General features: G+C 32.1%; 1 protein-coding gene across 1 annotated transcript; it reads right to left on the minus strand.

Moving 5' to 3' along the window:
- Window positions 1-8,098: 8,098 nt before the first annotated feature.
- On the minus strand, window positions 8,099-8,398 carry LOC117930111 (protein GLUTAMINE DUMPER 1-like). The gene has a single exon (XM_034850579.1). The coding sequence runs from the start codon at window positions 8,396-8,398 to the stop codon at window positions 8,099-8,101; it is 300 nt and encodes a 99-aa protein (XP_034706470.1).
- Window positions 8,399-14,174: the final 5,776 nt, after the last annotated feature.

Raw genomic sequence — 14,174 nt, forward strand, 5'->3', positions numbered from 1 at the left:
CATATTCAACCTTGGTAAATGATGATTTGATAATTAATTTGCCCTATGAGCAAACAACACAATTGTAATCATTGGGCATCAGAATCTTCTGGTTCTTCAAGGATGCCCAAAAGAGCTATTAATGATACGACACATCATAGATAATTCTAGATGACCAAGACGTTCATGCCAAATCATAAAAGTTTTTAAGTCACAGAACTTCTGATCCATGACAGCATATGACTCAACGAGTCTAGTGATTGTTTGATATAACCCATAAGAATAAGAAAAAAGCTTTTCCAAGATGTGTTTTTTCCCAAAAATAACTGAAGTAAGGAAAATGTATTCATTACTACCCTCATTCATAGTTACAATGTGATATCCATTTCAGCGAATATCCTTGAAACTAAGAAGATTTCGCTTGGATTTAACAGAATAAAAAGCATCATTAATGTGAATTTTAGTTCCACTAGGTAAAATAATAGTTGTTCTTCCAGAGCCTTGAATCAAGTCTATAGGACCTAATATTGTATTAACATTAGACTTAACCAATGATAAGTTGGAAAAATAGTTTTTATCACAAAGGATTGTGTGTGTTGTGGAACAATCTGCAAGGCATGCATCTACATTGGATGTCATATGATGTATCAAGGTATGAGAGAGATCCATGTATCTTTAAGTATAAGTAAAGAAAAGAATTTAAATAAGAAATAATAAAATGTGAAATAAACTGTAAAAGATGAATAATAAATAATGTGTTCAAATGATAACAAAATAAACCTATTTGCAAAGAACTAAATAAAAACATAACATTTAATCATAACAAACATTTTTATCACCAATTAGATGGTCAATTTTCCCATTAGGTTTCTCAAAGAAATCTTAAACATCTAAATGGGTTAGATCCACTGGGCCATCACTATCAATGAAGTTCATTCAACTTCCTTTCCTTTTCCTTTTATTAAGACTTGATAAAGGTCATCCAAATGCTTTGAAGTACGATAAGTACGTGATCAGTGTTCTTTCATACCATATCTATGACACTTATTCTCACAAGCATGTTTACTTTGTGGTTTTATCCCTTTTTTAGGTTGTGCTTTTGAATTATTCCACTTCCGGTGGTTTGAGTTGTTCTTTTTACTTTGAGAACCACTACAATGAGAGCAATGAGGTTTGCCACTACCTCGATCATGACCATTTCCTCTTCCTCAACCTCGTCCATATCCACGTCCTTGTCCTTGTCATTGTTCTTGTCCATGTCTAAGAGTTTGAACAGGTGTGACATTGACTTTAGGCAATGACACAAACCCAATAGGACGAGATTGATGGTTTTTCAATAAAAACTCATTATTTTGTTCAACCACAAGAAGATATGAGATCAATTTTGAACATTTAGTGAAATGATGTTCTCGATATTGCTGTTGCAATAGCACATTCGAGACTTGAAAAGTCGTAAATGTTTTTTCAAGCATATCTTCTTCAGTGACTTTTTCTCCACATAATTTTAATTGTGAGCTAATTTTGAATAAGGTTGAGTTGTAGTTACTAACAGACTTGAAATCTTCTAATCTCAAGTGCATCCAATCATAGCTTACCTTTGGAAGAATTACGATCTTTTGGTGGTCATATCATTCCTTTAGATTATTCCAAATGATGAAAGGGTCTTTGACCGTTAGGTATTCACCTTTTAATCCTTCATCAATATGATAACGAAGGAATATTAAAGCTCTGGTGTGATCTTGCAGGGATACGTCATTTGCTTTTTTAATGGTATTTCCAAGATTCATCACATCTAGATGAATTTCAACATCCAAAACCCAAGATAAGTAGTTCTTGCCCGAAATATTGAGGGCAACAAATTCAAGTTTTGTAAGGTTTGACATTATCTAAAAACTATATATATAGAATAATATTAATTAGAGAAATATTTCAATTATTGGAATAAACTATGAATAAATTAATAAAATGTTTTAACAATATTTCAAGTAAATAATATCTAAAAATATAGTAACCTAAGATTTATCAATTATACATATGGTAAAAATGTATAAATATGAAATAGGAATTAAAATTTAATATATATATATATATATATATATATATATATATATATATATATATATATATATATATATATATATATATATATATATATATATATATATATATATATTTCTTTTTCATAGCTTCAGATTATGATTATTTTATCATAACAAAAATGTGCAAATTAATACATAGCTTCCAATTATGAATTATTTTTATGTAAATTTGTGTGTAACTTCGGACTATGAACTTTCATTATGTAGATTTGTACATAGTTTTAGGCTATGAACATTTATTTTTTATAGCTTCTGACTATATAATATTGTTTGGTATAACTTTAAGTTATACGTATAATTAAAAATAAATATTAGATCATATACATAACTTCTGGTCATATGTTTATAATTTTGTAATTTTCCCCATAACTTTTGGTTATAGGGATTACACATATTTTTCATAACTTCTAGTTATGAATTTATCTCATAATTTATAATTTACCTTTTAACTTTTGGTTATAGGAATTGTACATATTTGTTTTTATAACTTCTAGTTATGATTTTTTTTTTCCCCGTGATTTTTTACTAGAAATAAATTATATTCTCTAAGTAATATTTATACATGTTTATGTATTCAAATAAAATAAGTGAAAATAGAGAATCAAAGGATAATTTTATCACATATATAAATAAAATAGAAAATTATGATATAAGTTTATGACATATCTTTTTGTAAGAAAGAAAATAGAAGAGTCTTTCTATTTCTCTGAAAAAAAAAACATCTTTCTATTTCTCTGAAAAATAAAAATCTTTCGAGTTCTTTTCTAGAGACTATTTCTTTTGATAACTTGTTATAAAACAAAGTGAGAGAAGAAGAAAGTAAGAAAGCAAGAATAAAATGCATGGTGAGAAAATTGAATTGATTTTAATTAGGGGTCTCTCCCTTTTATAGGGAGTTATAAAGAAATAAACATCATTACGTATGATCATCCACAAATTTTCACAATGCTATAATTTCTCACATTTTATAACAAATTATATCATATCATATAGTTTGATTATTTTAGAAAGATATATAAATTTATTTTTACTTTTTAATTGTTATCATGAAATTTTGTCTTATTTACTATTTAAATTTTCATAGAAATATATAGGAAAAAATTAAAAGAATTATAAATGGATTTTGAATTATACCGTCCGATCAACTCAAACTTAATCCGAGCTTTTAGAAATAAAGTTGGATTGAGTACCTTGAATTAGAGGTTAGGTTGGGTTGGAATCACGTTAGTTGTTTTTTAATCCAAGTTAAACTCTGGTTAAACTCAGGTTAACCATCAACCTGATCAATTCACCCAAATTATAGCCCTAATTTAAGTATTCAAAATGTATGGTAAATGGGGAAATCGACCACGGAGATGATTAATTGATTATATTGAGTATTGACTACCCAGACTAGGAAATTTTCAAGTATTGGAAAGATTTTGTACAACAAAATTTTAACAAGTTCTGTCTGGCACCAAAGAAAGCATGTGAAAATGTCATTTCCCCCACTGAAGAAAATGAAGTGAAGACGCTTCCTCATTTTGACTATATTTGATACATGCCAGACAAAATGTACCCATCAAATGATCAAATCAAATCCTCCCAACATTCTCTAGTGGGCTTTGGCCAGATTATTTCTGGTTGTTTCCAAGTGTAATGAACGTAGCCAAGCCGTCACATCTACCATATTTTTCTCCTTGATTTGTCAAATTGACAGGACCAACACGTTTAGAATAAGGTGCATATCTAAAAGATTGTGATGTGATTACCACCTTTTACCAAATGGAAAAATGCAGTGATAACTGATAATCATGAACTCAAAATCTAACCCTGAATCTATCTCCTGATATTAAAGAAAAATCTCACAAGAATATGAAGAATATAATCTTAAAATGTTAGGTTGGAAAATGAAAAGTTAGAATTCTTTGTTATTATTGAATAATTGAGATGCATATTTGTTTACAGTCTTTTTTCTTGGGTATTTTATGCAAGGGAGCATTCCTTTTATATAGTGGTCATATATGTAGAGCAAGAAGATCATGTGTCATCACGAGCCGTTTGTAGGGTTTTTTTGCTAAACACAAAAAATGCAATACAGTTTGTCAGGATGGCACTATTAGCGATTAGGTCATGGGATTGGCTTGACTTTAAGGTAGTGAGTCACAAAGGTACCTCCTTAGGGTGGTACCAAACTAACATCTTCCTCTTTCGAGGACATACTATGACCAGATACCTCCTTCTAAAGGTACCTTGTTCTAAGGGTACCTTGTTTTTGAATCACCAAATACCTAAATCAATTTTTAATTATTTGCCTTAGTAGTATCCATGTGTTTAATGAAAAAATATGGGAATTCTATAGATGGCTAAAAAGAAAGTGAAGTCATCAAGGTAAATATGTAGCATCATTATTACTTGAATTGTTAATAGAAAGAAAACAAAATCTTATGAGTAATCTTAGGAAGGTATTTGATTTTAAAAAATTATGAGAAAAAGAAAAAAAATTAAAAAAAAATGCCAAATGAAAGAAAATATTATTTTTATATGTCATTTTAAACTTATTCCATTTATTTTAACTCTTCTATATTAATTAATTTTTAATTATATTTTATTTTAAATTAGGGTATTATTTTTTATTTCGTCTAATCCTTATATATAAAATTGAATAAAAATGATGTAATTTAATTTATTTTTATTTTCTTATTTTTTTAACTTATCAAATTGAAAAATATTTTTCACAAAAATAAATTATAAAAATGAAATAATCAAGTTGGATGTCTCAAATTCCTCTTTATGCCATATATTAAAATGGTAAGTTGAAATGGGGTGAAACCAAAGAAAGAAGATAAGAAAGTCACCTTCTATCACTCACTTTGACAAATGCATATTTTTACGAAATTTTCACATTTGAATGGTATGAATGTAATTACTTTTATTTAGAAGGATAAAAAATTTGTAACATTTTCACAAGCTATATATTTTCTTTCTCACGATGATGATAGATTAGACAGTTAGGATTGAATCAAGACATTTGAAAGAATGAGAGGAGTCCTAAGCTTATTGTAATCAATAGATAGGCACTTACAATGAAAGTAATTGGAGCATGTAGGTATATAGTGTTCACATCAATCCATAAGTCAAGACTCCACATCAGCCCACCTCAAATTCTATCCAACTTTGTTCATTCCACCCTGTTTGTCAAAAACAATTGGCTAATGCTGGTATAGATAATAGAAATTAAAGTTTTTATTTGAAAATAGTTTTAAAAATAGTTTTAAATAATAAAATTCTTATTAAGAAGTTAAATATGAAAAATATTGTTTTTGGGTTATTCTTAAGAAAAAAGGCTTTCAAATCTTAAATTTCCCGTCAAGTTAATTATAAAAAAAGTAACTTATTTAGGTGGTGCTTGTTTTTTTTGCTTAATTCTAAATAGAACCTTAATATTTAATAGTGTTAAATATTAGATTATTTGTTTTGTAGTATTTTATTTATATTAAGTATTAAAAAGTAAAAAAAAAAATAATATATTATTTTTTTTCTATTTAGAAAAAACTATATATTTTAACTTTTTATATTTAATAAAAAGTTTATAATAAATCATGAAAAAAGTAGAAAATCAAACGACCTAAATTTTGAAAACAAATTACTTTAAGTAAAAAGCTAAAAAAAACAAACACCACCTTAAACTAACAATGATGATGAAAAGGTAGGTGGTTGATCGTTGAAAGGACAATTTTTTAATATCTATTTTTTCTCGAGTTCGATATATTTTACAATTTTATTAACAAGTGCAACAACTCTATCTATCATTGAACTTTATGCAAACAAAGGGAAGTATTCGATGTAGGTGCTCAGAGAAAAGGAAATGAAAGAAGGGAATGGAAAATATTATGGACAACATTTCTTTCTTGTGTTACCTTCAAGCTAACCACCCATATATGATCAAGAATCATCCAATGAATCATTGATACACGAGTTCACTCTCTTTAGGAATAAAAACTATTATCAGATATTTGCCTACGATCCCTGTATGAAACAATGCCTTAATCTCACGCATCTCCTTATGAAATGAGTACTGATGAAATACTTGTTCGTTATTTCCAAGGACCAACAACAGATAAAAATCAAGACATCTATATATCCCAAATATTTTGTTTTCGGCTTCAACAGTTTTGACCCTTTTTTTCCAAGTCATTCAGCTATACAGTTATGGGAAACATCTTTACGTAGCCGACCCGTCGCATCCGCCAACCCAACCCAGCCCAGCCCCCACATATTTCTTCTCTTTTGGGTTGTCAAATCGAGAGGACTAACGCACTTAATATGAGATGTCTACGACCCATAAAAGATTGCTACCATCTTTATAGAATTCGGTGACTAATGGACTCAGATTTAATCCTCACCAAAAAAGAAAAGAGAAACATCTATGACATCATTATTACTCGTCTATTAATTGCAATGAAATCAGAAAACTGGCAACCATAAAAGCTAATGTGAACTTGTCTTTTACAAGGTAACTCCATTCAACCATTTCCTATTTTTGGCCTTGAATATCATTCTGGGTTATCCTTTGTTTATTCTAACTAACTGAGCACTTAAGATGATTAATATATTCCAGAGTCAATTCATAAGGTAAGATGTATACTGTGATCACTTTCTTTGCCCCATTATACCCACATTTGGATTAGGTATCACAGCCATAGCCCATTGGCAGATTTAGTCTGCGCTGCCCTACGTTGTGAGGAGGGAGACTTGGGTCAAGGTCAATCCACTTCAATGAAAAAAACAAGCAAATATACAGAAAGATTGTGGAAAAAATTGTCCCTAATATCACCCCATTGGATGAAGGTGATGTGTAAATGCAAGCTTTAGACAAATTTGACATACCAAAAGGATATGCTTTTAACTTAGTCCTGTCTTCATATTCAGACCTCCCTCTGCCCCGCATAATTCTTATTCGAGACGCCACATCCACCCACCTAATCCCGTCCCCAAATTCCAACGGAACCCGTTTCTCTCTGCCCCATTTGTCAAACGCAGTTGGCTATTTCTGTCATAAAGTAGAGCACTAGGGGACCCGTTTTGAATATTAATTAATAGGAATAATTCTGAGGCCCGGACTCTTTAGAAAGGTGGGTAGTCACCCTGGGTGGTTAGTTTCTGGGAAGCCCACTTCACTTAATGATCACCACATTTCTAAGAAGGCCTCCTTGGGGAGAATTTGATGCTAAATGTACCTTAGTTTATGACATTTTGGGCATTTCTCCATCCTCCATGCCACCATACTTTTGTTATATCATGCAGCAAAATTCGTGGGTTTTTCTCCTTTTGGATTGATCAACAATTATTTGGGCATTCAGCAAGAAAGGGAACCTCTGATGACACACTCCTTAAAAAGGTTGCTTGTAGTTCACAGTAGAGTCCCTTGGCGAGGACGAAAGCGGCCCTTTCTTATCCTTTCCCAACAGAAAATAAATGCTAATGAATTATTTTTACATTACGGTCTGCTAGCTTCCCTTTCCACCTCTAACATCTGTGCCCAAAAACATATGGTGGGGGTGATTTTGGTCTGAAAATATAAGCTTAATTGTAAGTTGAAGGGAGCTTTGTCTGTGCGCCGTGTAAAGGAAATCTTTCATCAGGTAATGGCTTCCAAACACTGACCCTATTCAGTTTTCTTGGCTGTAGGAAATGGTAAATTTAAAGTAAATAAAAGCTATACAAACGTAAGATGATTTTCTTCTCTTTTTTTTCCCCCTTTTTCATGGATTAATTATCTGGACTCGCTCAAATTCTTCTGTAGTGGGAAAGGAGAAGGAAACTGAAGGAAAAACATTGACTCATATGTAGCTAGAGGCAATGAAAGAAATGGAGAAGCAAATAATTTATTAGATGGATCCAAAAAATAATTTATAGTATCCTACTTGAGCTCAAAAATTTACATATCCCTGAAAATTAGGATGAACAAAAAGGCCTAGGCTACAAGGAGGAAACAAAGAACTCCATCTCTGGGTGATGGCAGGGATGACCCCTGATGATCAAACTTGCTCGCTTTGCCGATCTGAGGCGGCAGGCTTCGCCAGGAACTTGGGTTTGTCATCTCCGGGCATGATCACCACGAACCTCGGCTCCATGTCCGTCTGCTTCTCCACCTCCTTAACTGGTTTTTCTTCCTCTTGGGTGGATGAGTTGGAGGGAGACCTTCGAAAGGCGCAAGCAAGAAGCACCAATGCCAGAGCGATAAGTCCTAACGTGAGGCCCAGGCCACAAAAGAGGTAAGGAATGGGGGAGTTCCATTGGTGGAAACCGGCTGCGTTGGTGGTGGTGTTTGTCGGCATCATTCTTTCAGACTGTGTGGCGACTCTCTCTGGATTTGGCAGTACAATATGGAAATAAGAGGCTGCGTATCCAGCATTTATAGTACAAACCAAGTAGGAAATTAGACGTGTTTGGATTAGAACAATGGGTTTGGCTTTGTTTGAGTGCCCAAACTGCCCTTGTCTTTTCTTTGAAGAAGAACCCCTCCATGTATGGAATAGCCAGAAGGGATACCTTATTATTGAAAAAGCAAGGAATAATGTTTGAGAAACTTCCATACAACTTTTATATATATATATACTAATAGGGTATCTTTGTAAAATCCATTGGCATAGAAATTCATGTTTGATGAGTGAAGCAACCAACAAGAAAAGAGAAGAATGAATGTGAATTTGTCCCATAAAGGGTGGGTTTTGCTCATCCAAGAATAGGGCCCATAAGACGTGTCCTTTCAGCTCAAGTATCTTCCATATGCATTTTCTTTCCTATTTTACTCTTCAATTACAATGGCAGTCACACCTTCAAGAGAAATGACTCGTTTACACACATTTGATTACAAAACCACAACGTGGGAATGGAGATGGAAGTTCCTTAAATCCAAACTTAACATACCTGACAACGTGTTTGATAAGCAAGAATGAGGAAGACAAATGAAAGTTTTGTTTGTATTCCTATTTTCCAATTCTTATGTTTGGATATATATAGGAATAAAATGGTTTAAAAAAATTTATATCATTATTTGGTTTTTATACTTTAAAAATAAGATTTAAGTACAGTAAAATAAAGAACTACTCTTCTGATTTTTTTTTTTTCATTATTAAAAATGAATTTCAAATCAATTGAGACTTTATATTGAATTTATTAATAAGTTTAATAATTTTTAAAAAATAAAGGGACATTTGTCTTTTAGACCCAGTTGGGCCAAAAAGTTAAGATTTGATCCATAAAAATTGTATAATTGATGGGAATGATATATATAAAATATGAAGAGAACAAGATACCTTTCAAAACTATTTTCTATCATAATGTTTGAGAAAATTTTTTATCTTAATTTTTTTTAATAATTATTTTGAAATTTTATTATTTTTAGAAAACTAATTTTTTTTAAAAATATATTATAAAAATATATCATTTAAAAAAAATAAATTTGATATATTTTCAGTTATTTTTTATATACACAATTTTAAATATATATATTTTCCAAGATGTTTGATTTTTAAATAATAATAATAATAATAATTTATTTTTATTTTTTTGGAAAATGTTGTTTTTTTTTTTCAAATCACTAAATTATATTAAATTTTATTGAGGTTTGCAAAATGAATAAAATTTAAATTAATGTTTTTCTACTATCTTTTTTTCATAGTCAATAAAGGTCATTTTTGAAAAGATAAAAAATTCATATCTGTTGTAAAACAAAGACAAATATAATGCAAATCAAAGTAGTAGAGATAAAATATATCTTACTTTGATATATAATATGGAAGAAGGAATCAAAGAAGATAATTGAGAAAGTGAAAGAAAGAAAGAGAGAGAGAAAGAATGAGAGGAAGAACTTTTCTTTCTTTTTCTCGGGATGCTCTTACATGGGGTGTAAGAAGTCTTTTATAGGCTTCATAATATGAACTCCCATTACTCATCTTAAAGATGAGTAAATGGAGTTCATAATGACCATCAATGTGGTCATTCATTACTCTTCATTTACAACACTCCCCCTTGGATGACCACCATATTAAAAGAATATGTCTCATTAAAACCTTGTTAGTAAAAAACCCTACAGGAAAAACCTAGCGAAAGAAAAAGAGTACAATATTCTTTTCTTGGTATATTAGGACTGCCTCGTTAAAAACCTTGCCAGTAAAACCCAGTAGGACAAAACCTGGACGAAGGAAAAAAAATATTACAGTACACTAACACCCTTTTACAAGCATACTCCCCCTCACGTCGATATCCTTGAGTTGACGCATTCCAATCCTGTGTATTCACTTCTTGAATGTTAAGGTTGGCAATGCTTTTGTGAATAAATCTGCTAGATTATCACTTGAACGTATTTGTTGCACATCAATTTCACCACTCTTCTGGAGTTCATGTGTATAAAAGAATTTTGGTGAAATGTGTTTAGTTCTATCTCCTTTAATATAACCCCCTGTTATTTGTGCAATTCATGCAGTATTATCTTCAAATAATATTGTCGGGTCACCTTTGATAGAGGAGAGTCCACATGATTCCCGAATATGTTAGATCATAGATCTTAATCATATATATTCGTGACTTGCTTCATGAATTGTCAGTATTTCTGAATGATTTGATGATGTGGCCACCATTGTTTGTTTGACAGATCTCCATGAAATAACAGTACCATTGCAATTAAACACATACCCTATTTGTGACCTACCTTTATGTGGATCTGAAAGATATCCTACATCTACATATCCAAGCAATTGTTGCTTTGATTCACTTGAGTAAAATAAACCCATATCAGTAGTCCCACGAAGATAACACAATATATGTTTGATACCATTCCAATGTCTTCGAGTTGGAGTGGAACTGTATCTTGCTAATAAATTGACAGAAAAAGCAATGTCCGGACATGTACAATTGGCAAGATACATAAGTGCACCAATAGCTCCAAGATATGGTACTTCAGGACCAAGTAACTCTTCATTTTTTTCGCAATGACGAAATGGGTCCTTTTTCATATCAAGGGATCGAACAACCATTGGAGAACTTAAAGGATGCGCTTTATCCATATAAAAACGCTTCAAAACTTTCTTAATGTATGTTGATTGATGTACTAAAACTCCATTTGGAAAATGCTCGATCTGCAGGCTGAGACAAAATTTTGTTTTTCCAAGATCTTTCATCTCAAATTCCTTTTTCAAGTAATTGTTGTTCTTGTGAGCTCTTCAGGAGTTCTAACAAGATTTAAGTCATCAACATACACTGCAATAATTGCAAATCCGGTTTCTAATTTCTTAATGAAGATGCATGGGCATATAGGGTTATTCACATACCCTTCTTTTAACAAGTATTCGCTAAGGCGATTGTACCACATGCGTCCAGATTGCTTTAATCCATACAAGGATCGTTGTAACTTGATTGAGTACATGCTACGAGGCTTTGTATTATTTGCTTCAGGCAATTTAAATCATTCGGGGATTTTCATGTATATATCATTATCTATGAATCCGTATAAATATGCTGTAATAACATCCATGAGATGCATATCCAGTCATTTTGAGACTGTCAAACTAATTAAGAAGCGAAATGTGATTGCATCCATGACGAGAGAATATGTTTCCTCGTAGTCAATACCAGGTCTCTGCGAGAAACCTTGTGCTACTAATCGCGCTTTATATCTTATGATCTCATTATTCTCATTGCGTTTTCGTACAAATACCCATTTGTACCCAACAAGCTTTTCATTTTCAGGTGTTTGGACTACAGGTCCAAAAACTTCTCATTTTGTTAATGAGTTTAATTCTACCTGTATAGCTTCTTTCCATTTTGCCCAATCATTTTTATGTCGACATTCTTCCACATTTCGTGGTTCGGGATCTTCATCATTTCTTATGATATCAGAGGCCACTTGGAAAACAAAAATATTGTTAATAACAATATTATTTCGATCCCATTTTTTTCCCGTTTGTATATAACTTACTGAGATCTCACAATTTTCAGGTACCTGTGCCTCTTCAGGGGCTTCTTGTTCAATATGTGCCTCTTCAGGGGCTTTCTGCATTATTTGTGCCTCTTCTAGGGCTATAGATTTATCAATTTTTAACTGATCAGTCATTTTGATGGTCTCTTCTAAAGTGCCAGGTTTTTCTTGGGTTCTCCTCTTCCGGGGAGTTACATCATTTGAGCCGACAAGTCTACCACGCTTCAGGCGTATATTAGATTCATTTGTTAATTGTCCTACATGGACATCAATCCGTGCTGGAGTATTTGCAGTCGGGATATGTGACTTTGTCACTTTCTTTGTATCAATGAATGCATCTGGTAATTGATTTGCAAGATTTTGCAAATGAATGATCCTTTGAACTTCTAGTTCACATTGATTTGTACGAGGATCAAAATGGGTCATAGTAGATGTCTTCCAACTAATTTCTTGTCGTTCTTCAGGAATCGACTTTTCTCCCCCTAGTGATGGGAAAACACTCTCATTAAAATGACAATCCGCAAAGTGGGCTATAAAAACATCGTCTGTCAAAGGTTCAAGATATCTTATGATAGATGGAGAATCAAAACTTACTTAAACCCCAAGTCTTTGTTGGGGACCCATTTTAGTGCGTTGTGTAGGTGCAATTGGTACATATACTACACAACCAAAGATTTGTAAGTGAGAAATATTTGGTTGTTTTCCAAGCACAAGTTGTGAAAGGGAGTATTCATGGTAAGTTGTAGGTCAAAAGCTGCAGCATGCATAATAGCATGTCCCTAGGCGGAAGTAGGTAATTTGGTTTTCATTAGTAATGGTCGAGCTATTAATTGGAGACGTTTGATAAAGGATTCTGCTAAACCATTTTGGGTATGAGTATGAGCAACAGGATGCTTAATATTTATCCCTACTGACATGCAATAGTCAATGAATGTTTGAGAAGTAAATTCGCCAGCATTATCAAGACGTATTGTCTTAATTGGATAATCTGGAAATTGTGTTCATAATCTGATTATTTGTGCAAGGAGTCTAGCAAAGGCTACGTTGCGTGTAAAAAGAAGACAAACATGTGACCACCTAGTAGAAGCATTTATTAAGATCATAAAATAACGGAATGGTCCACATGGTGGATGGATAGACCCACATATGTCCCCATGTATTCTTTCTAAAAATATTGGTGACTCAGATATGACTTTAGTAAAAGATGGTATGATTATCAATTTACCTTGTGAGCAGGTAGCACATGAGTATTCATTGGGCGAAATAATCTTCTAGTTCTTTAGTGGATGCCATGTGAGTGTTCAATTATTCGACGCATCATTGAAGACCCTGGGTGACCTAGCCTGTCATGCCAAATGACAAAAGTTTTTGGGTCATTGAACTTCTGGTTCACAACAACATATGATTCGATGGGCTTTATAGTTGTATGATACAACCCAGAAGAGAAAGCCAAGAGTTTTTCTATTATAAGCTTCTGGCCAAATATAATGGAAGTAATATAAAGATATTCTACATTATCTTTATTCATAGTTTCAATATGATATCCATTTCTACGGATATCTTTAAAACTGAGCAAATTTCTTCTAGATTTGCTAGAATATAACGCGTCATTTATATGGAATCTAGTTCCATTTGGCAACGTTATGTTTGCTCTTCTAGAGCCTTCAACTAAGTTTGTAGTACCAAATATGGTACTTACATTAGCTTTTATTAATGTCAATTTGAGGAAATATCTTTTATCTCGAAGAATTGTGTGCGTGGTCGCACAGTCTGCGAGACATACATCATCCTCATTCATCTTGAAATCAAATAACACATGGATTTCAGATATAACAAAAAAAAACAAGGTATAATGTAAATAACAAAGTAAATCAGATGTAAATATAAGACATAATAATATATTATTTTATATATAAAGTGACATCAATCAATGTTAATTTTCTCATCATTTATCAAATGGTTTGTTTTTTCATTGGGACCTCCAAAGAAATCAATATCATAGTAGGTTAGGTTCAACCCATCACCATCAGTAAAGTTCATCTCTATCTCTTTTCCTTTAGCTTTTATTAATGTTTGGTAAAGGTCGACCAAATGTTTGGGCGTACGACAGGTACGCGACCAATGCCCCTTCATAC

This window comes from Vitis riparia, chromosome 14, assembly GCF_004353265.1.
Source record: "Vitis riparia cultivar Riparia Gloire de Montpellier isolate 1030 chromosome 14, EGFV_Vit.rip_1.0, whole genome shotgun sequence".
NCBI lineage: Eukaryota > Viridiplantae > Streptophyta > Magnoliopsida > Vitales > Vitaceae > Vitis > Vitis riparia.

What these genes read in the sequence shown, in the direction of transcription:
- LOC117930111 (XM_034850579.1), bottom strand. Translation starts at nt 8,398, where the DNA reads ATGCCGACAAACACCACCACCAACGCAGCCGGTTTCCACCAATGGAAC.